The sequence below is a fragment of the Papilio xuthus genome, unplaced genomic scaffold (assembly GCF_000836235.2).
Source record: "Papilio xuthus unplaced genomic scaffold, Pxut_1.1 DF826159.1, whole genome shotgun sequence".
In the NCBI taxonomy this organism is placed as follows: Eukaryota; Metazoa; Arthropoda; class Insecta; order Lepidoptera; family Papilionidae; genus Papilio; species Papilio xuthus.
This window is the reverse complement of record NW_013532490.1, coordinates 258747-280886: the sequence shown is the minus strand read 5'-3', so window position 1 is coordinate 280886 and position 22140 is coordinate 258747. Positions and strand designations below refer to the sequence as shown.

Genomic DNA, 22140 nt, shown 5'->3' with positions numbered 1-22140 from the left:
GTTTGTATTATGTATACAGAAGATGCAAGAGCTGGCACTTAAGTATGCTAAGGCTTCCGACAAGTTGATCTTCACTTTAGGTCGGGGCTCCGTGTCTGATAAGGAAAACGAGGTAAATATTCTATTTTTATTTTGTACTCGTCATATTCATATGTCCCCGCCATGGGGTGTTGAGTCATATTTTTATGTACAAACTGATATATTGTTTTATAAAATATTTGTAGTAAGTATAGTTTTTTTCAAATATGCTGGCGGCCCAAGGTTATCAGCACGCTGCGTTCCGTTATACCTAAAATAGTGTTCCGCGCAAAGACCTGCGCGATGTCAAGAGCCGTCAACATATCTGAACACTAGTATAAAGCTATAGAAAGATTAATTTATCTAACCCGGTGAGGATAAGTGAAGTGCTCCAAGTCAATGTAAAAAAGTGTCACACTTAATTGTTTTTCTGGCATCTGCTTTAACAGCTTCTTTCTCTTCTCATATAAGCTTATTATAGTCTGTAGGATTACATTCTAATTGCCATGAATTATGTTTTGTTGGCGCGAAGTAGACGGATTTGAATGATGGATCAAATATCGTAGAAGGCCTTATCTGGCCTGGTCCTAGTTAACAGAATATTAATGACTGAACTGTACCAGATCCTGGATTTGACCCGTGACGTGGGAGACAAGACCGCACTGCTGCTGCTGAAGACGCACGAGCTGGTGAGGCTGGCGGGCGAGGACCCGCGCGCCGCTGACCTGGAGGCGGTCGGCGCGAGCTGCAGCGACCACGCCAATATACTGCTAGCATGTTCACAGGTAAACAGAACTAACTACTACTATGTTTCCAATCATACAGAGGATTTATTGAAATAAAAGTAGGGACAATAATTATGTTTTTCTTAGTATATATCTATGTGATTCCAGCTGACAGCACCATCTATAACGGAGCCGCACTGTCAGAGCGCGATGTCTGCGGGGGCGGAGGCGCTCTCCTCGGCCGCGCACCGCCTCGCCCTCGCCTGGAAGCCGCTGGTGGAGAAGCCGGGCTGCGCCATGTACGATGAGACATTGCAGGCTCACACCTTGGATCTGATGAAGGCATTGGATAGATTGAAGCAGGCTTACACTGATTTATCAGGTAAAGTCTCGTACCATCGCGATGAGCAAGTAATATAAGGTTAAGATCCTGTGTCTGCCCACTACTTGGTAAAATTTCCTCAAAGTATGTTAAATTACTTGAGTATGGATAAATACATTTTATTGTAGTAGACAAAAACTTGTAGAACATTTTCCTTTATGAACGTATGGATGAATGTATGGATGTTTGTTATTACATATCTAAAGAACGGCCCAGTGGATCTTCTGGAAGAATACATAGGCGATTATATTTTTCTTTCCACGTATATCAAGTCGCGGGCGATATTTGGTAAGTAAATCAAGTAATGATGGAGACTATACTTTGTTTGCAGAAGATTGTAAAGATGACGACACTGAAGTGAAGCAGAGGGAACGTCTCAAGTTCATCGCCAGCGTCAAGAATACTATGAATAAAATATCAGACGCACAAAAGGATTTAGACAAGGTACGTATTTAAAAAATAATCCAATTATGGTCATGCAAAAACCCTTTCAGTCGGGTTTTTAACATTTTGGGTATTTTCGTACAGATTGATGATTAATTTTAAAGTTTTGAAACAAGAAATTGTTTACTTTTCGTCCGCGATAGGATGATTGATTAAAAAGTGTACTTTTTAATTTTTTTGTTTTGTTTTTATTCACCTTTGAGGTTAATGTTAAAGATAACACTGTATACTTAATAACGTATCGATTTTATTATTACATCCAGCCTTGTCCAGTGAGCTCTGGTGTCAAGAGCAAGGAGTTGCAACTTGTGATGGGACATCGGCTGTCCTTGTTGAATTCTTACATAGCCAGTCTTATACGAGCTACGGCTGGTGAGTTATCATTCAATTATTGAAGACCTTCAGGTCAGAGAAGAAAATATTAAATTTTGTTGTAATAAAACAAAAATAACGGTGGGTTTCTGAAACCATAATCCTCGCTAAAAACATGTTGACATCCCTGTCATTATCTTTGACAAGTTTGAGATGACAATATGTTTTAAATGGGGATATAGTTTTCAAAAACCCACCGTTATTTTTGTTTTGTGAAACAATCAGATAGTTTTGTTTAATGTCAAAGAAATGTTTATACTTAAGCATGGAAAAGTTGTAGATATCTGAATAAGTTGTAACTTATGTTTTCAGACAGGGAGAACCCAGATTACGCGACAGGAGAAGAGGCAGTCACTCTTGTGTCTGATATTGTACCTGAACTTGTTCGAGGTAACATAATTTATATGCCATCAAACATTATTAGGTTAAAGTCCAGTCACATTGATAGCTTTCTTTGTCTTTTTCTTAATGAGTAGTTCTCTTTTCTTTCAACTAATATTATTATTTTATGTTAGTCCCTTTTGGAAACTTTAGGTTCAATTTTATGACACACGAGGAAAATGGAAACCGATTTAATGAGCCCAATAATGAGACCGCTTATGATCGATATATCGATATCGATAAAATGTAGTTTGGTTCGTGAGGTCCTTATTAACATCACAATCTTGTGCTTTAATAATTTCAATATGTGTCATAACATTGAAATTAAATAGTTTTATATTGATTTATGTTTTTTTATCTAGATATAAAAGTAATAAGCAACGCAAAAGACGAGAAGACAGGACGAGCGCAGATGAATGAGACACGCGGACTGCTTGAAGCCATTAAAGACGTTTGTGCTTCCACCGAAGATAATACAATGCAAGTTAGTTATCCCCAATTTGTACTTCTATAAAACTTTTATTACTTACTGCATACTCGGAACTGAAAATACAAATGAGATGCACCTATTGTTTCTCTTGTTCTGCACAATTTTGTAAAAACTCACCACAATATCTATGATTTCAGGAGACAAATGGCGCAGCATCAAACTACGCCCGACATTCCTCTAAGCTGTGCTACGCTTTTATACCTCGTACTGATCCCAGGAAAGAGAACATGGTATGAGAAATAATCTTAATATTTAGGTTACAAAGCTTTCTATACAAATTCCGTTTTAAAACTGTACATTCATACTGAACAGTTAAAGCTTACGTGATTTTTTTCCAATACAAAGGTTGTCTTGGCAATGAAATATATTTTGTTAATGTGATAGATGATCGAACTAGCGAAGAAATGTTGCGAGGAAGCTTCCGAGCTGCTGACGCACGTGAACCAGCTGGTGGACGAGGTGGGGGGCGAGGAGGGGCAGCAGCTGGACTTGCTGGGGGCGAGGCTGGTCGACGTGGTGCAGGCTCTGCTCACCACCGCGCAGGTTCACATCACAACATACAGGAAGACAATGTAAAAGACAACATTTTGATAAAGTTTTTGTAAATAGATAACAGCGCCATCTTTCTGCGACGCTCGCTGTCAGTCCACGTTGGTGTGCGCGGCGGAGGACGTGACGAGTGCGAGCCGGCGCCTGGCACACACATGGCCGCCGCTGCTTCAAGGAACCTCGCGGGATAAACTGCGACAAAATCTACACAAGGGACAAGAGGATCTGGAAACCGCTCTTAACAATTTAAGATCCGTTTGCCAGAAATTTGGTATGTTCATCTTCCCTTATCCATCCTTCCTTAAGGAAAGGTAAGGGAGTAGAATCTGACCTCCGACACTCATCGAACAGAACTTGGAAATAATTACATTTCACTTCATCTTTTGTGTATATAATCAAAAAAGGGTCTGGACTACAGACGGACGGACAACAAAGTGATTCTATAAGGGTTCCGTTTTTTTTTCTTTCGAGGTACGGAACCTCGTGAACAAAATTACTTCTTCTTCTTATAATTTATATTTTCAAGTTATTAGAAACTAAGTATGTAAGTTGTAATGTTAAATTATTGCATTCTAGGTGAAGAAAATAATAAGTCACAAGTTCCACAATCCGAAGAAAAGGAAAAAGAACGGCTAAAGTTTGTCGCGACGATGACTTCCACGAAGAATAAAATGTTAGACGCAGAAAAAATGTTACAGAAGGTCAGTGTAAACTGTCTTAACACATGTATTACAACAATATTGCTATCCCGCTCATTCTATTTGCAGAGATAACATAGTGTTCTTTACAACAAGAGATTGATTAATTTAGTGTAAGGTGACGTAAATAAATAAGAATTAGATCGATGTGATGCACGAAAACCTCTCGCGCCCTCACATAGTAGAATAAAAACTGGGACGTTGTGATATTGTTTGCTTTGCAGCCAATGCCGAAAGAAGTTGAAGACAGAACAGCTGTGCAGCGCAGACTGGCAGACCGGCTGGCACAGCTCAATGCTGCAATCGCATCTCTTGTGCGAGCTACTCATGGTTAGTAATTTGACAAAGTAATGGCTTAATAACAGAAGGTATTCAGGAAGGGGAAATATTCTTGTTTTTTGTCCCTTTTCCCCCTATTCTTAGGTTATTAATAAAGTGTTTTTTTTCAGATTCCAATAACGTGGACTATGATGCAGCAGAACAATGTATTGCCAAAATTTCTCAACTGTTACCTGATGTTATAAACGGTCAGTTAATTATTAAATACGATAATTTATTTGCAATAATCCACTCTGACAAATTCTAAAGTCCATTACAATTATAGCATTCTCTTCGTTCTGAGAATGAATAAATAAAAAGGCAGAATCTTTTCTGTTCTTAACAGAGACGCAATCATTAAGCGGTACAAGTGAGGAAGTATCGCGGCGCGCCATGTTGCGAGAACTGCAGAACTTGTTCACAGCAACACGAGACATCTGCAACTTCACTGAACAAGGAGACGTCCAGGTTAATGCTAACATATAGTATAATTAATACAATATTATGGTTATTTGTTAAAATATTGGTATTCAGTTCGATCTATGTACATTCATAACGACTCGTCTATTATCTAGTCATATGTTGGTTAATAAGTCTCTTCGCAATTTATGTCTATATGTAATTTTTGTTCTCAGTTTCAAGGCTATTAATTAAACTGTTCTTAATTTTCAAGGCTATTAATAAAACTGCTCTTAATTTTGCCGACGCTTCTGGAAACTTGGTCTACGTTTTCAATCCACGATCACCTTCAAGGAAGAACAACGTAAGTGTAAAATATTTGTATCTTGCACCATTAATATTGTAACCGCGGCTTTTTGATACCAAAATCTCTGCTATAAAATATATCGTCATCTCCGTCATCTTTGACAAACAGAGATTTTTGACCGACATACACTTTCAACGGGGATTCTGGTCCCAGAAACTAGTGGTAATCAATTAGAGCAACAGAATTGTTTTTGTTCCTTATTTCATACATTAAAATATTTATTAAAGATAGATCTTAAAGGTCAGATATTAATTTAGCCGGTTAAAGTATTCTTATAATTGTATATCTTCAGATAATGGATTTAACAACTGATGCGTGTGATAAAGCTTCCAAGTTACTCACTGATGTTCACAACTTGGGGATGAAAGTTGGGGGTGATGATGGAGCTCACTTGGATGACTGCGGTGTGAAACTGGTGAATGCTTCTAAAGCCTTGCTCACCACTGCACAGGTAATTTTTTTCCAAATCGAACAAGGAATAGATTTAAGTGTGATTTTTTTTTCTATTTCGTTAAATGCTTCGAAAGTAGTTTTTAGAACACAAAGGAAAACAGTGTAAATTTTAGAAGACTCGTAACAATAAGGATTGTTGTTAGATAAATAGAGTTACATTCTTTACCATGATTATAATACTAAGAAGATGATCAATGCTTTCAGATATTAGAGCCTTCGTTAAGCGATCCCATTTGCAAGGACTCCTTATTGTCTGCAATAGACGACGTGTCTTCGGCGTCTGCAGATCTTGTGGCCGCGTGGTCTCCTCTCAAGCGTCAACCACAACATAAAGAAGATGTGGAAAATCTTGAAGAGGAACAAAAACAATTGAAAAAAGCTTTGGATTCTTTACGAACGATGTGTAAGACTTTTAAAGGTAAGTTTTTATCTTTAGCTATATTGCATGAAAGTCTCTCTACTAAGTTTGGAAAATCTGAATTCACTCCGCACTTACGGATATCTTCTTTCGCATCTCTCTTCTTACAGATTTCTCTTTCCTTCCTTTCTTCGATCTTCCACGACTTGGTCATCCACATTCAATCATCCTGATGCTTTCTTTATTACTATTATCCATAAACCTTTATAAGAATCTATGTATATTTTTCTTCATTTCAGAGGAAGATGGAGATGCGCCCACAGAAGAAATACATATTCGTAGGAGGAGGGATGTAGGAGTCAAAAGAACTGCGCCGAATGCGGATTTAGTTAAAGTATGTGTAATAAAGTGTTTATATAGTGTCTATTAACAATATCAGTGGTAGACTCCAGCAACGTCTACTGCATGAATGAGCCGGGTTGACCAGCGCAATACAGAAGAAGACCACATACACAGAAGACATGCGTTAAGTGGCAGCAATTTCGCGTACAGTCTGATGCCGTGTGCCGGACATGTCGCAGACTATATTTTAGTCCTCTTTCGTTTTCCACTGTTTTCTTGTAAGGAATGAATGGGACGTAGAAGGTGATATGACGAAGGAGTGGACGCATAGAAAGGGGAAATATTTCCTTTCTGTGCTTCGTTTCCTTTGTCGATTAAAAGTAGGCATCCCATCTGAAATTGCAGGTGTCTATGGGTAGCGGGCGCTTTGCTATCTTTGAGACTTAAGGAGATCGCTTCCTAGATTTTTTTTAAAAAAGATAATGAAAAAAAAATTGAGACAAAGTTTAAGATTTTGTCTCTATATACAGTGACGTGGTCATTACTTGAAACGCGAGTCGGTGTTGAATGTGTTAAATGTGTTTGTATTATTTGCAGATGAATCGTTTATCTAAGGAAATGTACACCACTGCATCAGAGATGGCCGATGACGTGAGCATCCTGGCTGCAGGGATGGAGGACGAGGAAGGGGATCGTCTGATGAGGTGCGGGGAGGAGCTGGTGGATGCAGTACAACACATGTACTCCACTATAGCTGTAAGTTCTCATTTAGGTCCTTCGAGTCGGATAATATAAGAGCACGCGTTATTGTTAGCCGCAGGTTTCACTGCAAATCTGTTACAACTTAATTAAAAATATGTTTATAAGTAGAGATGAAATATGCCAATTTATTTACTGGTCTAATAAAAAACATTTTTCTCGCTAATCTTAATTCCCAAATCGATTAAATCGTTAATAGTTAACATTGTTTCTTAAGTAATACTATTGTTAACAACTACAGGAAGAAGTACAGACTCCTAGAGTTCGTGGAAACGAGAATAGCTCTGTGGTGGCCATCGCGCAAGTCAGCGCCGCGTCCTGTGCGCTGGCCGACGCCTACAGCCCAATTAAACAAGACCCCGAGTACAAGGACATAGTCGAACAACTAGAGGTCAAGAAAAACAAGCTGGATACGGACTTGGAAGATTTGCGACAAACATATAGACAATTTGATGGTACGGAATCAACTTAGTGTAAAATGCAAATGAACTAAGAACTCTGTAGATATTAAGAATGTTCGTATTAGAAATACATTTTTAATTGCAGAGATGCGCGGTCAAGCGCCGTTACAAGGTTCTGACGGCGAGACGCAGCGATGGTTGACGTCCATGACGAAAGCTTCGAGCAAATCGGATGCTGAAGTTCCAATGGCTCATTGTGAAGATATTGACGGTAAGAAGTTTCCAAACATTTAAAACTTGTTGTCATCCGCGACTTTGTTACTACATGTATGCCAAATTTCAGGCAGATTAATGCAGCCGTTCTGTCCATCCATCCGTCTATACATTTGCATTTATAGTATTAGTAAGATTTTAACTATTAGCAGCAGAAAGGAATAGTCTTTTTAATAAAATCTTATATAACAGGACCTGGTGTGATGCGAGCTGAAGAGCAGAGACTTAAATTCATATCAACGTTATCAGAAGCAAAGAATAGCATACTTGAAGCTAAAAATGGATTAGAAAAGGTAATTTCAAAAATTAAATATGTAGTTTTTTGTTAGTTTAGTAATATTTCTTGTAACTAAGCTTTGTACTTGTACTAGGACATGGTTCACGATAAAAGTCGAATGGCATAAGAAAAGAGCTCTTTTACAAGCCGACAACACAGCTGTAAATCTTGTGGTTTCCTTGTGTGTTGGATCAAATAATTTTAAGCCATCCGCTTTTCTTTTGCCTCTATCCTATAAAACAATGCGGGATTTGACTATGTGACCAGATATTTGTAGCCTTAACCATTGGGATATTGCTGCTTCATATGTTAATGTATTCTGTTTACAGCCTTTAGCAGTTCCTGCATCAGGTTCAGGTCCTGACCGTCAACGCCGACTGGCACAGCGGCTGGCACACTTGAACGCAGCGATAGCATCACTGATACATTCCACTGGTAATTGGTTAAACCATCCAATTTCTTATAGCAACACTGCTGTTACTAGAAAACAATGAGATTGAATGTGGATGGCTGCAGCACAGGAAGACTGAAATATTGATTTGTGTGAAGTATAAGAGAGTAATTTCAGATATGACAGTTGATAGAATTTTATGGAAAAGTTGATAATAAGATCCATTCACTAAACTTAGCAGTCTTCACTCGGATAGTCAAACTCAAACTGATATAGATAGAAATGTTTTCTAAAGGTGAAAGTATTTTTTTGTACAGATCCTTCAAATCCCGATTACAATAAAGCGGATGAAGCATTGAACATTATAAATGAATGTCTTCCACAGATTATACAAGGTAATTATTGATTTAAATATTATAATTGTTAAATATATTAATATATTTAGATACTATTTTAATTTATTTATTAATTTATTAAGCTTTATTTAATTCCTAAGGTCGTCAGCGACTTTGTGCGCGGAATAAAAAAAAACATAACAAGTAGCACTAATGTTCTTTAAGACTATGCTCTAAATCTATGTCAAATTTAATTGAGATCTGCTCAGCCGTTCTGGAGATATCTTCAAACAAACATCCATACATCTAAACTATCGCATTTATAATATTAGTAAGACTATTACTAGTTTAAAAGTTATTTGATTCCTATTAAAAATGCTCGTATATTTCAGATTCAAATGCTTTACCACTAGATGGCGCTGGCAGGAAAAACATGATGGATTCATTGAAGGCGCTGTGTGAAGCAACCAGAGAGATATATCTTGAATCAGAGCTGGGACAAGCTAAAGTAAGATGTTAATGAAGTGGGGCACTCTATCTTACTACTGGAGAAATAAACACAACGTTAATACATAAAATAATGATGAAACTGAGAAATGAAAATTCTTATGTTACCTTTTCGTGGTTATTTTTTTCTTATTTAAACTTGATTATATATTTATTACAAATGTTAAATGTTTCAGAATGCATACGAACCGATAACCAAACTGGTGGACGCTTCAAGTAAACTTTGTTATACTTACAATCCACGAGCTGACATCAAAAGAGAAAACATGGTGAGTTATATACTTTACTCTGACATATACATATGTGAAATAAATATTTATGTCTATATGTGTGTGTGAGAGAGAAGACTTGTAATTTCCAGATAGTGGAGCTGTCGAAGTCAGTGTGCGACAAGGCGACAGTGTTGCTGTCTCAGGTGTGCGAGGTGGCGGTGGGGGAGGTGGGGGGCGGGGAGGGGGGTGCGCTGCTGGACCGGAGGGGGGTGAGGCTGGTGGACGCCGCGCAGCTGCTGCTCACCCTCGCACAGGTTACCTACACATCTAGAAAATCTTAAATTAAGCATTAAGAATTTCCCCAACATCAACAACGACAAAAATTTTCAATCTTAATACTTTTTCTAAAACATAGCTGACAAAGGTAGAAGCCATAGTCATTTTATTTGAAAAAAAAAAATGTCTGATAATTGATAAATCATACAAATTTGAATCCATACTAACAATCTTGTAAATCTCTTCCTCCACACTTTACAGCTGACAGCTTCAACTATAGACGATCCAAAATGTCAGTCAACCCTGCTAAGATCAGCTGAGGAGGTGTCAACATTGGCTGACAAGGTGGAAGACACGTGGACCGCGCTGCTGCAGGATCCACAACAAAAGAACACAAAAGACCAACTTTCATACAAGAAGAAGGAACTACAGAAAGCGATTGAGCAGTTGACAGCAGCTTGTAAAGATGCAACCGGTATGTATATTTTATGACTAGAAAATCAAGCATACGAACAAAGTCACTATAAGAGTTATGTTGCCATAACAAGAACTAGTAGAAAGTCAAACAATTCACCGAAGTGGGTATGAAAATAATGTCCTCGACTGTGAGTACACTGGATGCGAAGATGTAATCTGTTCTTATCATTATAGATACAACCCTTAAGCCAGCAAAACCAGCAGTACCAAAAAGAGCAACTTTCTTGGACCACAGAGTACAAGAAGAAAAACAACAGCTTGCCAAGTGTGTTGATGCAGCGATAAAGAACATCGAAGATACTGAAGAGGAAATCAAAAAGGTAATAATAAATCGAATCTTACTTATAGTATAAGTTAGAAGGCATCTCAAGAAAGGCCAGATGTAGAATAGATGTAGAACATTGCCCTAAGGATCACTTATACTACTATTTTTTGAAATTACTGTCCAACTTAACAAATTTAGTCTTTATTAATATTTAAAATTGATATTTAGATACGTGACATAGAAAGTGTGGAGGTGGGGCGGGGGGGTGCAGGGGAGGGTGCGGGGGATGCGGGGGAGGGTGCGGCGGCGCGCCTGCAGAGGAAGCTGCTGCTGGCCAACATGGCCGCATCACATCTCGTCTTGTGCAATGGTCTGTACTCCTTATTAACTCTAGCTTGCACATGAATTTGTATCTCATCGTTTTCTGATGTCTTCATGGCTTTATTTCATTCGTTCGTTATATATTTATACTATTTTTTTTGTTGAAACTTAATTTTAGATCCAGAGAGAATTAACTACAAAGTGGCGTCTAAATCTGCAACGAACTTAGCTGAACTGTTCCCGACTATTGTTAAAGGTATGGAAATTAACTAGGAGATGAAAAAAATGCAAAATATATATTTTTAAAGGAACTGGATACTAGTAATAATAATTGATTTCATGTTTCAGATACATCTGACCTTTACAACTGTCCACATCTCCAAGGCAAACCAATCCTTGACGACAGTCTAGCTCTGTGCGAGGCGACTAAAACTTTATGTAGAACTGCTAAAGATAATAATGAAGTGAGTTCTTTTTGCTTAATTGCCTATATTCGTATTATTTCTAATATCATGTGAGACGAATAAGTTACTAATGGAAATAAAACTTTACAGAAATTGAATGAAGCTGCAGTTGACTTCGCGAACAAATCTGCTAAACTTCTATACTGTATCGACTCGCAAGTGGACCCCGAACAAGAAAGACAGGTAGGAATACAATCTCGGGTGAACTACGAATGCGTACATAATCGTAGTCACGCTGCAAATAGAACGACGAAAAGGGCTGCCTTTGGTTGAGAGTTGCAATTTCACAATATATTAATGTATAACATACAATATCAGGTGCTCGGTCGAGCAAAAGTGATAGGTGACTGCGCGTCCCGGCTGGCGACGTGCGGGGCGGCGGCCGCACAGCTCGCCGGCCCGCTCGCTGACAAGCTGGCTGACGCCGGCACGCACTGCGCTGACGCCGCCAGCAAACTGCTCTACGTCACCAAGGTCAGCCACCACCAGCCACTTCACACATCTCTTTTCAACTTACTACATTCAGTCTATGCTCACGACGATGACAAAAGTTCTGGATACTGGAGTTCTGTGTAGTAATGCTTTTAAATATTATGCTAGTTTCAATAAAAGCTCTCCTTGCAGCTCGTAGCTCCGCTGATCCAATATCCAGAAAGCCAGAGTATTCTGCTGACGGCCGCAGATCAGCTCTCGTCGCAAGTCAAACAATATTCATCTATTTGGAAACCTCTGTCTTCACAACCGGAACAGTCAACCTCAATAAATGATTTAGAAGTTGAATCTAAGAGTCTGAAGAAACTGTTGGATGATCTGAAACATGATATTAAGAATGAAACGTTGGTTAGAAGAAGGAAAGAAACTATGATAAAGGTGGAGAATTCCCCGATGCGACAACTGGCTACAGATATTTTGTATAATTATAAGGTATAGTTTTTATTTTCATCATAAGAGAAAGCTTTTAGTTGATGTTATAAAGGAAAATTCTTGTTAAGAATAATTTCGAATACGGGGGTTTATCCTAGTGTATATGTAGTAATAAAACAACCCTGTCCTTACTCTCCATTGCAAAAGGCAGGATGATAATAATTGCAATGTATTTCAGTCAAACATGGAGTGTTCTGACCTACCGATGGAGGAGCGCAGAAGATACGCGCAGGATGCAGACAAACTGGCCGCTGCTATCAAAGAATTGGATGCTGCTAATTCATATTCCAAACAATCTCCTGACGTAAGTTTATTTATGGAATTTGAGATAGATCTACTGAATTTTAGAAGAAATTAATTAAATTTAATTTAGCATGATTTCATAATCATTATTTGTGTAGGATATAAATAAGCTTCGTAGAGTCGAGAACGCAACTCAAGACCTACAGAGGATGGTACTGCAGAGCAGACATGGTGGTAGCGAGGGACAGACCAATGTCGTTGATGTTATGGTAATATTTCTTACTTCTCCGACTTGGATGCATTCTGCCACATATTGCAAATTAAAACGCAAAAAGTCTCTGAGTTATTTATCATCTTTGTTGTATTTTAGGACTTTGTCAAAGATCTAGCGGCTAAAATAGAAGCTTTATCTAAAAAGGCTCAAGATACAAACGGAGAATACGGTAGAAAAGAACTTCAGGTAAGGAAACAACTACAAGTAAACTTTACTTAAAATAAACTGAAATATTTTAATTTAGGAAAAGACTGACCAAGCTTTAAATACTCGCTCATGTATTAATAAACTTTTTGAATATTCTTTCTTTTTAGATGATCAAGGAAGAATGCAACAAAATGTCAGCACTAGTAAAAGAAACGATGAGTCCATCAGAGGTCTACGAACATGATGGTCTCACGGATGACATGCTCCGCATCGAAGGTTTTGCTTTGGTAAGTTTGATATTAACCATCACGTCACGTCACGTGACGTCATGTTTGCATTGCATTTAAACTTAATATTTTATGTAACAGACTTGCGAGAAAGCTATGCATCGAATGGCTTCCGCTGCAAGAAATATTGATGATATTAAATCAAGGAGAACTCTACAAATCAAGATGCAAAACCTCACTGATAGCATTAATATGTTAAGGTAAGTTATATTTATTAATGCTATATGACAAAGTGAAACAGATAATCATCTCTCTTTCTAAAGAAGTAACTAATGAATACTAAATCTAACGTATATCTTCTTTTTGACAGGTTTGCAGTGAAGGGCGCATTGGCGACAGCTGACAGCGCGGCTCTGGATGAAAGCCTTCACGACCTTACGGAGCTGGAAAATAAGATAGACAGCATGCTACAGCCAAATTCAAGTTTGAATATTCCTCGTAACGAGGGAGAGGTGGACAGCGCAGCTCTGTCCGCGCTGTGCTGTGTGGCGGCCTCCCCGCACAGCGCGGCGGAGCAGCTGACGCCAGCACTCGCTGCGTATGTCACTGACCTGCGCATGCGCACTCATATCAACGATCCTAAGGAGAAACGCAGGTATTTCAGAATTTAGTTAATGATAATAGCTAAAGTATAAAGTAATAGATATTAAAGTTTTCTTTCTATTTATGAAGGTTGGAAGAACATCTGAGAAAACTACTTCTGCTGCTACGAACTCTGATGATAGCTACAAGCCGTCGTCTTGCCACGTGGCAGGAACAGGACACTGCTGAAGATATGCTTATAACTGACCAAATTATACAGGTAATATCATAATATATAATAACTTAAAATGTTTGTTTCTTTGCTCTATCTTCTTTGATACATTTGAAATGTTTCCCACATTTTAGGAGCTCGAAGACTTTGACTGCGATGGAAAGAGCAATGGAGAACAAAACAAAGTTGTAGACAATGTGGATGTGAGACGACTCCTGCTGCCATCTAGTGACGTTCATATGGAAGGAGATACAAAGTTAGTATGTCAGAAACAATACTTAGTGCAGAAATAGTATAACAATAAGTCTTACTTAGAATTGCAAATGGTCCTTCGAGCAGGATCATATTTTTACAAATGACATTGTTGCAGTGTTCTTAAGAAGAAGTTCCATCAGACTGCATTAAAATTGGACTCTATGATCGGGACAGTAACGTCCAGTATGCAGAAACCACAGAACCTGTCTCGTAGTCTCCACACGGTGACAGACGTCGCCATAGAGTTGGATACATTAGCGCGCGCTCTCAGGAATGATGAGGTATTCAAGTTTTTTTCATGTTTGCTCTAATAATATATTTTGAATGCAGTCGAACCTAATGTGTAAATTAGGAGAAGTTTGAAAGTAACGCCAGATCGAGAAATTGAGGAGCAAAATGGTTTTGGACGTGTTATGTGGGGATGACCACATAAACAAAAAGGTAATGAGATTGAATGTGGATGATTACAAAGGCAATGACTAAAAAAAGTATGGATGTATTGTGTGAAAGAGGATATATGTAAGTAGGGAGTGGATTCAGATATGATGTCTGATAGATATGTATGGAGTAGTACATATTGTGCCCTCCATAAGGATAAGAGCAGGTTGATGACAGTCGAACCTCTATAAGCGAGAAATCTATGAGAAACCTCTATAAGAGAGAAAATTATCGATTGACCTCGGACTCTCGCTTATCAAGGTTCTGTATATGTATTTTCTCTTTATTGTCATGTTTTGTTAAATTGTTTTCCATAGAACCGTATCCAGAGTCATAGGATAGAGGAATCGGCGAAAAACATGCGTTTTGCTACTTTCAATTTATTAAAAGTCGCTGAGCAAGTCAGTAAGGTAGGTATATCATGATACTGACATTAGAAAAAAATATTTTGAAAATAAATGTCAATTTATAAATGTGTCTTAATTTTCTTTTCTGTTATGATTGTAGGAAGGCGACTCTATGCATACAAGAAGACGTCTCTTAGACGCTATCCGATCTCTGAATGACTCCATAAAAAAATTGGTAAGATTTTTTAAAATTTTTAAATACATACTGCAAATTTGATTTAATTTTGAACACATCAGATGATAGACTTTGCTATGAACGCTAGGCTTAGGTTTATACTCCACTATGTCTAGGTTTCATCTTGCCTTTAGAGATGTACTCAATTATCAATACTACACAGAGTCGTGTCACCGACCCGGATGAAGTTAGCAAGGAGATGTTGAGCAGTTTGAAGCTGCAGACGAGCTACCTGCAGAATGCCAGCAGAGAGCAGCCGAGCAGCGCGCGAGGTTACGCGGCCTGTCTGCAAGCTGTGCTGGACCACACCGATCTTATATGTAACATCACCTTAACTCACTTCGATAAGAAAAAAAATCTATTATAAGTGAACTAAATCTACTTCATTTACTGTAATTTTTGTGATCTTTGACTTTTTGGTTGTTTGAGATTTTATTATGTTGTTTACCATTCCTTATACACCTTGTTTGTAAAAAGTGGCTGATGGTCTTCCTTGAAATAAACACACTCAAACAATTTTTTGTAAATTAGCAGTTATTCAATTTTAATTATATTAAATCGTTTATTTTATGCCATATACTTTCAGATAAATTGAAAAATGACGAAGCTATGACTCGAGAAGAGGGTTATTCTACACTACAATATATTACATCGTCTGTGTACAACACATCAGAACATGCGGCACAATGCGTTTATCTTGTGAGTCCAAATTTACAATATCCAGTGTTAATCTTAAATAACTAAACCTAACTTGATTAGAAACGTTTGGACATGATGAAGAGTTGATTGAATTAACAAATTAAATAGCTAAAACATTGTTTTTAAAACCATAACTAAGTATCACAGGTCCGTAACTGGGTTGGGACGGCGTTGTATCGGGAAAAGTAGAGACTTATGTTGTCGAAACCCTACTTTGGGTCGCTGTATCACCCTAGTTAGTTAGTTAACTAAGTATATGTTTTTTTAAGATATCAATATCAGACAAGTACAAGGAGTGCGCCAGAGAAGGACTTCCTAATGTGATAAAGATTCAGGAACTTGCTGATACCATGCAGGATAACTGCGTCAGAATAATGTGCTCCGGAAATGTAAATCAGGTAAACAAATACATTTAAAGACGTTGAATGCAACAAGGGGTAAAATAACTAACTTCAGCGTCGTATTCAAATCGTGTTTGAAGCCAAACCCACCACCGCACAAACTGAATGTTTCAAACCTTTATCGCATCCAGAGTGATAATTGATCGATTATTTGTCAAACTTATAAGGTAGCAAAAGGACAATTTTTTTTTTAAACAAGACTAGCTGTCACACGCGACTCCACCCGCCCTGAATTAATAAAAAACTTAACAAGTAGGCTGTGCTCTTCCAGGCTATGATTTATATGTATGCCAAATTTCAGCGCGATCCGTTGAGCCGTTCTGGAGATATCTTTAAACAAACATCCATAGAGCCATTCACATTTATAATATTAGTAAGATAACACTTTTCCTTTGTTTCAGATTAAGCATTTACAATCGGAATTGATTGAAAATGAGCGACAACTTCAAGCTGTCATAATTGAGTCCAAGAACAAAATTATTGACTTAAATGATAAGAATGACCTGACAATTGCCGCTACTGAAATAAACACATCAATCAAGGAGCTGGATAGTACTTTGCAGAACCCTAATTCTAGTACGGTAAGTTACAAGAGAGAGAAAGAGAGAGAGAGAAGATATTACGTAGGTAAAGTGAAAGAGAGAGCGACATAATAAAACAAAAGTAAACAAAAGAGTATCGTAGATGCGTCACTTGTCTCGTTCTTTATGTCTTTTTCTTTTATTATTCTTTATCTCTTTCTACTCCTCATAGTAAGATGCCCTGTCTCCCTCATCATATGTTTTATTTACCGATTTCTATCAGACACAAATCAGTTCATCAACTCTGAAGATATTTGACGCCATAGCTGTCCTCAATGCTGTCATCAAGAGACCAACTCTGCTACCAAAAGTGACCAATCTGTCAGCAGAGACATCATCAGCGTGTAATGATGTGGTTAAGAATTCTAGGTAAGCATTTTTGAACTTTGAATTTGAAAACTTTGAATTTCCCTGTTCTTTGGAAAAGAATAAAAGAGATGACAATACGAGTACCGCGGTAGTTAAGGTCTATAATCAAGATTGTTGAGACTTTATGATTTTTTTTGCAGTGAATTGTTGAACAAGACTGTCTCCCTGGTGAACACCATCAACAGCAAAGATGGTGTGACTTCCTGGAAGACGTTCGACAGCAGTCGTACAGCTCTGCTGCAGGCGTTTGATGCACTCGTCAACACCATCAAGTAAGTTAACACTTAAACAAAAGACATAGTGAAACCTTACCTTAAATAATTAACTTATTAAGTTAACAACTTATATATAGCAATACAATAATAATGAACTAAAAATCCTAATTAATCGAAATGTAAACAGAGAGAACGGTCAGCGCGCTGGGCTGCTGGAATCAAACCAGATACAGGAAGAAGAGGTGAATTGTTTCTCTTTTTAACTAAAACATAATAATGGACTAATCAATACGCAAGCAGCGAGATATGTTAATTCGTTATTTTATTTTTCAGGAACCAGAGGTTCAAAAGAAGAGTCACTTGGAAACTCAGTAAGTACCAAAACACAAATTATAAGCTATAACTAGTTTTCTGTCAACAAATTGAAACATCGTTAGGAAAGTATATTATACACTTGCGGTCGTCCGCGACTCCGTTCGCGTGGAATTAAAAAAAAAACGTAATTAGTAGCCTATGTGATCTTCCAGATTGTGTTCTACATGTATCCCAAGTTTCATCAAAAGCCGTTCAGCCGTTCTGAAGATAACTTCAAACAAACATACATCCATCTAAACATTCGCATTTTTAATATTAGTAAGTCTAGTAAGATATACCAGGGTGGGTAATTGCTTTTAATATTTTAGAATGGATTCAGCAAAGAAATGGCTGCAGACAACAAACTCCAGCGAAGACATCAGATCTAATGGAATACAAGGTGTTATAAATGTGGTGAACATCGCTAAACAGGTAAGTTGATTACGATCAATTAAAAGTTCATGAAAATTATAATAGATAAAGAAGGTTCTTATTGTGATTAAAATTCTTTCAGATGGTAGAAGATTTGAATGACATTGATAAAGAAGAGATGAATCAAACCATAGACGAAGTGGAGAAACTATCGATGGAATGTTCATTTAAATACCATAAAGAAAAGTCAAGGTATCTAATCCATAACCAAAATGTTAATCTGTTTTTTTTGAGCATGTCTTTTATCGTCAAATCTTCTCCAGTCTCCTGTGGGAGCGTTTGCAGGAATTAAAGAAGATGTTAGATCGTTTCGTTGTGACTCGAGTCGTGGAAGATTTCCTGGAGGACGGCACTGCATTGGACGATCTTGAACTTCTTGTAGATGTTGAAAAAGGTAAGAATTTGTTACTAATTGTAGAGAATTATGTATTTTTTCCAACTTTCCAAATGTTTACGACCACAAAATAATTGAACTGATAATGTCTTCATGATAATCAGCCTGTGCCAGTCCGCTGCTAGACATAGGCTTTCGCTGATGCCTTCAACAGTACACGATTTTCTTCTTTTTTGCATCCAGTCATCTTAACGAGATAATTGGTGAATTTATTAAAAAGTCAGGTATTTCTTGACATAATTTTCAGATGAGGCGAAGAGAAAGTATCTTCTGGAGCTGAAGATAGCCGAGTTACTGGCGCAGATGAGCAGAGTGACGAGGACTGCGAGGTTGGCGGCGGATGCTGGACCTCCACACGTGGGCAATGACCTCACCCAGTGCAGTCAACAGGTAACATGAACAGCATACACCGATTGAGAAATCTAGAAAAGTCAAGTATATTTGGATTACTTAGTTATTTTGTACTTCTTTCAGGTGGAACTTTTGGCACCGACATTAGTGAAAGCTACGCAAGAAAGAATCAGTTCACCTCAACAACAGGTAAGAACACCAAGGAAATGTTGTGACAAAAAGTGGATTGTTGCAATTATGTAATTTTCTGTATTTGATTAAGGTTATTTTACCATGATTCGCTTCTTATGATCGACATTAATATATTAATAAGATGTATTTTACATTACAGGCAATTATTGACAAGTACAAAGCTCTGATGGCTGAGTACACGGAGTCAATGTCCAAGGTTCGAATACTTTGCGACCGTTCTGTTGACCCTGTTGACTTTGTGCAAGCTGCAGGTAAGACTTCACTTAATAAATTCTGTTTTTACATTTTTAAAAGTAATTGAAATTAATGTTGATCTGTGTATATTTAAATGTTTTGTAATTTTAGGTGAGACAATGCAGCGCATGCGCGAGCAGTCAGGCGCGCAGGATGATCCTCTCAAGTCTGCTCACACCTCAAACCTCATCACCAAGTATGTTGCATTTGTTACACTGTTCTTCGCATACATTATGAACTTACACACACTGGGACTTCTGTATGCCACCACAGTTCCATGAGACTGTAACACGGGGTAAATGAGTTTCACAACTTTTTAGAGGATCATGAAGCGAGGTCTTATATTTTGATATTTTGAGTAATTTTTGACCGTTTATGATATTTAAATTGAAAATTTAGCATAGTTATTGGCATTTTAGTCTAGGACAGTTTCAAATTGAGTCAGCTGATTGTGAGGGTCATGAACATGGTGTGTACAGGTTGGGTTGGCGCGTGCTGGAGGCGGGGCTGAACTCTCGTCACGCGGCGCAGGACGCGGAGCTGCGACGTGCGCTGGCGCAGGCTCAGCGCCGGCTGCAGGCCACAGCTCCCGGCGCCGGAACACGCGCCAGCCACCACCGGGACTGGCGAGATGTCACTGCTGAGGTAAACCAAACTACTGCTCCCTCCCTACGTATGGTCGACATAAAATTCATGAAATTGTTGTAATAAATTTTGACATTTTTCATAATGTGATTATTCAGATATTAAGAACTACGAACGAGGTGGAGTCTGCTCTGAGCGGTGAAAATATTTTCCAAAAACAACTTGATCCAAATCAACCTATCTTTGTAAGTACTTGTAATGAAGTAGTTAAAATGGTTACTGTATATGAGATGTGAGATACAATACTGTGTTTGTGATGTATGTGCAGGCTGCTGCGCTGGACCTGCACGCGGCGGTGCGGGAGTGGTCTGCGCGGGACAACGAGATAGTGGCGGTGGCAAAGCGCATGGCCGTGCTCATGGCGAGGCTCTCTGATTACATGAACCATGGTATCATTCAATTGTATTTATGATTCCTTAGTGGAAATATAATGATTTAATATAATAACTTACATCTATCCAAAGTTGCTTTATTTAGCCGCTAGAGGGATTTAAAGTTTGCTAATTGTTTTACATTTATTCAAATAAAACTTCTTAATTGCGCATCATTCCGTACAATTTATGTGAATTATATTATATATATATAATATTATTTATATTCAGACAAGAAGCCGGAGGTGATCGCGACATCTAAAGCTATAGTGAAGGCTTCCATTGAAGTGACGAAGTTGGCCAGAAAACTGGCGCTTGAGTGCTCAGATCTTAGGATTCGTTCCGTAAGTATTTAGAATTCACTTTCTTGAATAAAACAACATACATATTAAACTATAGCATTAAGTACCGTGTTCACTTTACCAGTCCTTTAGTGTAGAGTTCTCGTTCTTAATCTAAATTAAGACTGACAGTAAGGACTCTAAATTTGCGTTCAGTAAGAGATCTCACGGTGAAGGAAAACATTGTGATGCGACCTGCATATGTCTGAGAAAAGTGTAGTCAACCCGCACTGGGTCAGTGTGGTTGACTTTGGCCTAGTCACTCCTAACTAAGGGTAGGTTCCGAGCCCTTCAGCGGGGATGTATAGTGAGTTGATGATGAAAAGGAATCAATTTTGTTGAGTGGAATTACATTGAAAAAATATTAGCCAATTTATGTTAATGTTCCTTGAATTAGTAAAGGAGTGAATGATGATAACACTTCCAAACATCATGGTTATAGTAAAATGTTATTTATCATAAAGAGACGATTGTTGTTTGTGTTACAGAATCTGCTGCAGGTGTGTGACAGGATCCCCACCATCAGCGCACAGCTGAAGATGTTGACCACTGTCAAAGGCGCCTCTCTCGGACATGGTAACTTATTGTTACATCTTCTTCTTCTGCTAGCTCTACATCCCTTTGTGGGCCTTGGCTTGGTCCAGCAACTTTTTCCACCTCGGTCTATCTCTGACCACGGACTTCCAGTTTGCTATGCCAACTTATTGTTACATACATTTCCAATAGTTCCTGAGTTAATTGTAGAGTAACATATATCCTAAGTTAATGATAATATTTAATTTCCAGACAATCAAGAAGACAAGGAAGCGATCAACATGTTAGTTGGTAACGCGCAGAACTTGATGCTAAGTGTAAGTATGAACTTAACTAAGTCCAAGTTGTACTTAAATCTCACTTCTTGTATGTTTTGTGACATCATTGAATTCAGTTTTCATATTACATGTGTAACTAGCTATCACCCGCGACTCCGTCCGCGCGGAATTACAAAAAAACATAATTGGTAGCCTATGTGTTCTTTCAGACTATGTTGTTTTTCATCGAAATGCATTTAGCCGTTGTGGAAATTCCTTAAAACATCTATCCATCTAAACCTATATAATCTTACTAATATTATAAATGTGAATGTAAACTGAAGTAATATATCGTTGTTATTGTTGTTATTGTTGTTAGGTACAAGAAGTGGTGTCGGCGGCGGCGAGCGCTTCTGTGAAAATAATGTCGCAGCGCGGGACACGCATGCGCTGGGTGCGCAAGAATTACTATGATTATTCCAAAGAATAACTTTTATAACTTTTATTTTTATATAAAATAAATATGTAATCCGAAAAAAAATGTATTTACTTTATAAAGCGTCGGAGGCTTAGGGGTTTTAAGCGTATGATTTGAATCTGTAAGTCCTGAGT

At 38.0% G+C, this 22140-nt stretch overlaps 2 protein-coding genes across 2 annotated transcripts in view; both read left to right on the top strand.

Annotated features, from left to right (window-relative positions):
- LOC106123062 (talin-B-like) overlaps nt 1-10557 on the top strand; it is a 16557-nt gene extending 6000 nt beyond the window's left edge. The window contains exons 21-49 of the mRNA XM_013319197.1: nt 20-112; nt 642-803; nt 912-1125; nt 1457-1569; nt 1833-1941; nt 2254-2331; nt 2685-2806; nt 2950-3042; nt 3197-3355; nt 3422-3632; nt 3938-4062; nt 4284-4389; nt 4509-4586; nt 4724-4845; nt 5051-5140; nt 5436-5594; nt 5801-6014; nt 6254-6348; nt 6894-7052; nt 7297-7510; nt 7602-7727; nt 7922-8022; nt 8336-8441; nt 8715-8792; nt 9125-9240; nt 9416-9508; nt 9601-9765; nt 9989-10202; nt 10379-10557. Of these exons, the coding sequence (XP_013174651.1) occupies nt 20-112; nt 642-803; nt 912-1125; nt 1457-1569; nt 1833-1941; nt 2254-2331; nt 2685-2806; nt 2950-3042; nt 3197-3355; nt 3422-3632; nt 3938-4062; nt 4284-4389; nt 4509-4586; nt 4724-4845; nt 5051-5140; nt 5436-5594; nt 5801-6014; nt 6254-6348; nt 6894-7052; nt 7297-7510; nt 7602-7727; nt 7922-8022; nt 8336-8441; nt 8715-8792; nt 9125-9240; nt 9416-9508; nt 9601-9765; nt 9989-10202; nt 10379-10557 (3894 nt within the window). The remainder of the gene's footprint in view (nt 1-19; nt 113-641; nt 804-911; nt 1126-1456; nt 1570-1832; nt 1942-2253; nt 2332-2684; nt 2807-2949; nt 3043-3196; nt 3356-3421; nt 3633-3937; nt 4063-4283; nt 4390-4508; nt 4587-4723; nt 4846-5050; nt 5141-5435; nt 5595-5800; nt 6015-6253; nt 6349-6893; nt 7053-7296; nt 7511-7601; nt 7728-7921; nt 8023-8335; nt 8442-8714; nt 8793-9124; nt 9241-9415; nt 9509-9600; nt 9766-9988; nt 10203-10378) is intronic.
- LOC106123123 (uncharacterized) lies at nt 9684-22059 on the top strand. Its single transcript, XM_013319277.1, has 42 exons — nt 9684-9765; nt 9989-10202; nt 10379-10524; nt 10698-10839; nt 10969-11046; nt 11139-11254; nt 11345-11437; nt 11573-11728; nt 11879-12178; nt 12357-12482; nt 12580-12690; nt 12792-12881; nt 13010-13129; nt 13211-13329; nt 13440-13724; nt 13802-13931; nt 14018-14139; nt 14254-14419; nt 14894-14986; nt 15084-15158; nt 15322-15478; nt 15745-15857; nt 16127-16255; nt 16660-16839; nt 17063-17208; nt 17349-17480; nt 17611-17665; nt 17757-17794; nt 18107-18209; nt 18292-18401; nt 18473-18603; nt 18851-18993; nt 19078-19143; nt 19286-19397; nt 19492-19576; nt 19860-20025; nt 20124-20210; nt 20294-20414; nt 20628-20740; nt 21226-21313; nt 21524-21588; nt 21908-22059. The coding sequence occupies exons 4-42, from the start codon at nt 10809-10811 to the stop codon at nt 22016-22018; spliced, it is 4662 nt and encodes a 1553-aa protein (XP_013174731.1). The 5' UTR covers nt 9684-9765; nt 9989-10202; nt 10379-10524; nt 10698-10808; the 3' UTR covers nt 22019-22059.
- The last annotated feature ends 81 nt before the right edge of the window (nt 22060-22140 follow it).

Coding starts and splice junctions, on each gene's coding strand:
- LOC106123123 (XM_013319277.1), top strand. CDS start 10,809: ATGGCCGCATCACATCTCGTCTTGTGCAATG. Junction 17,481..17,610: donor GCACTCGTCAACACCATCAA/GTAAGTTAACAC, acceptor AAATGTAAACAG/AGAGAACGGTCAGCGCGCTG. Junction 19,398..19,491: donor TGACTTTGTGCAAGCTGCAG/GTAAGACTTCAC, acceptor TTGTAATTTTAG/GTGAGACAATGCAGCGCATG.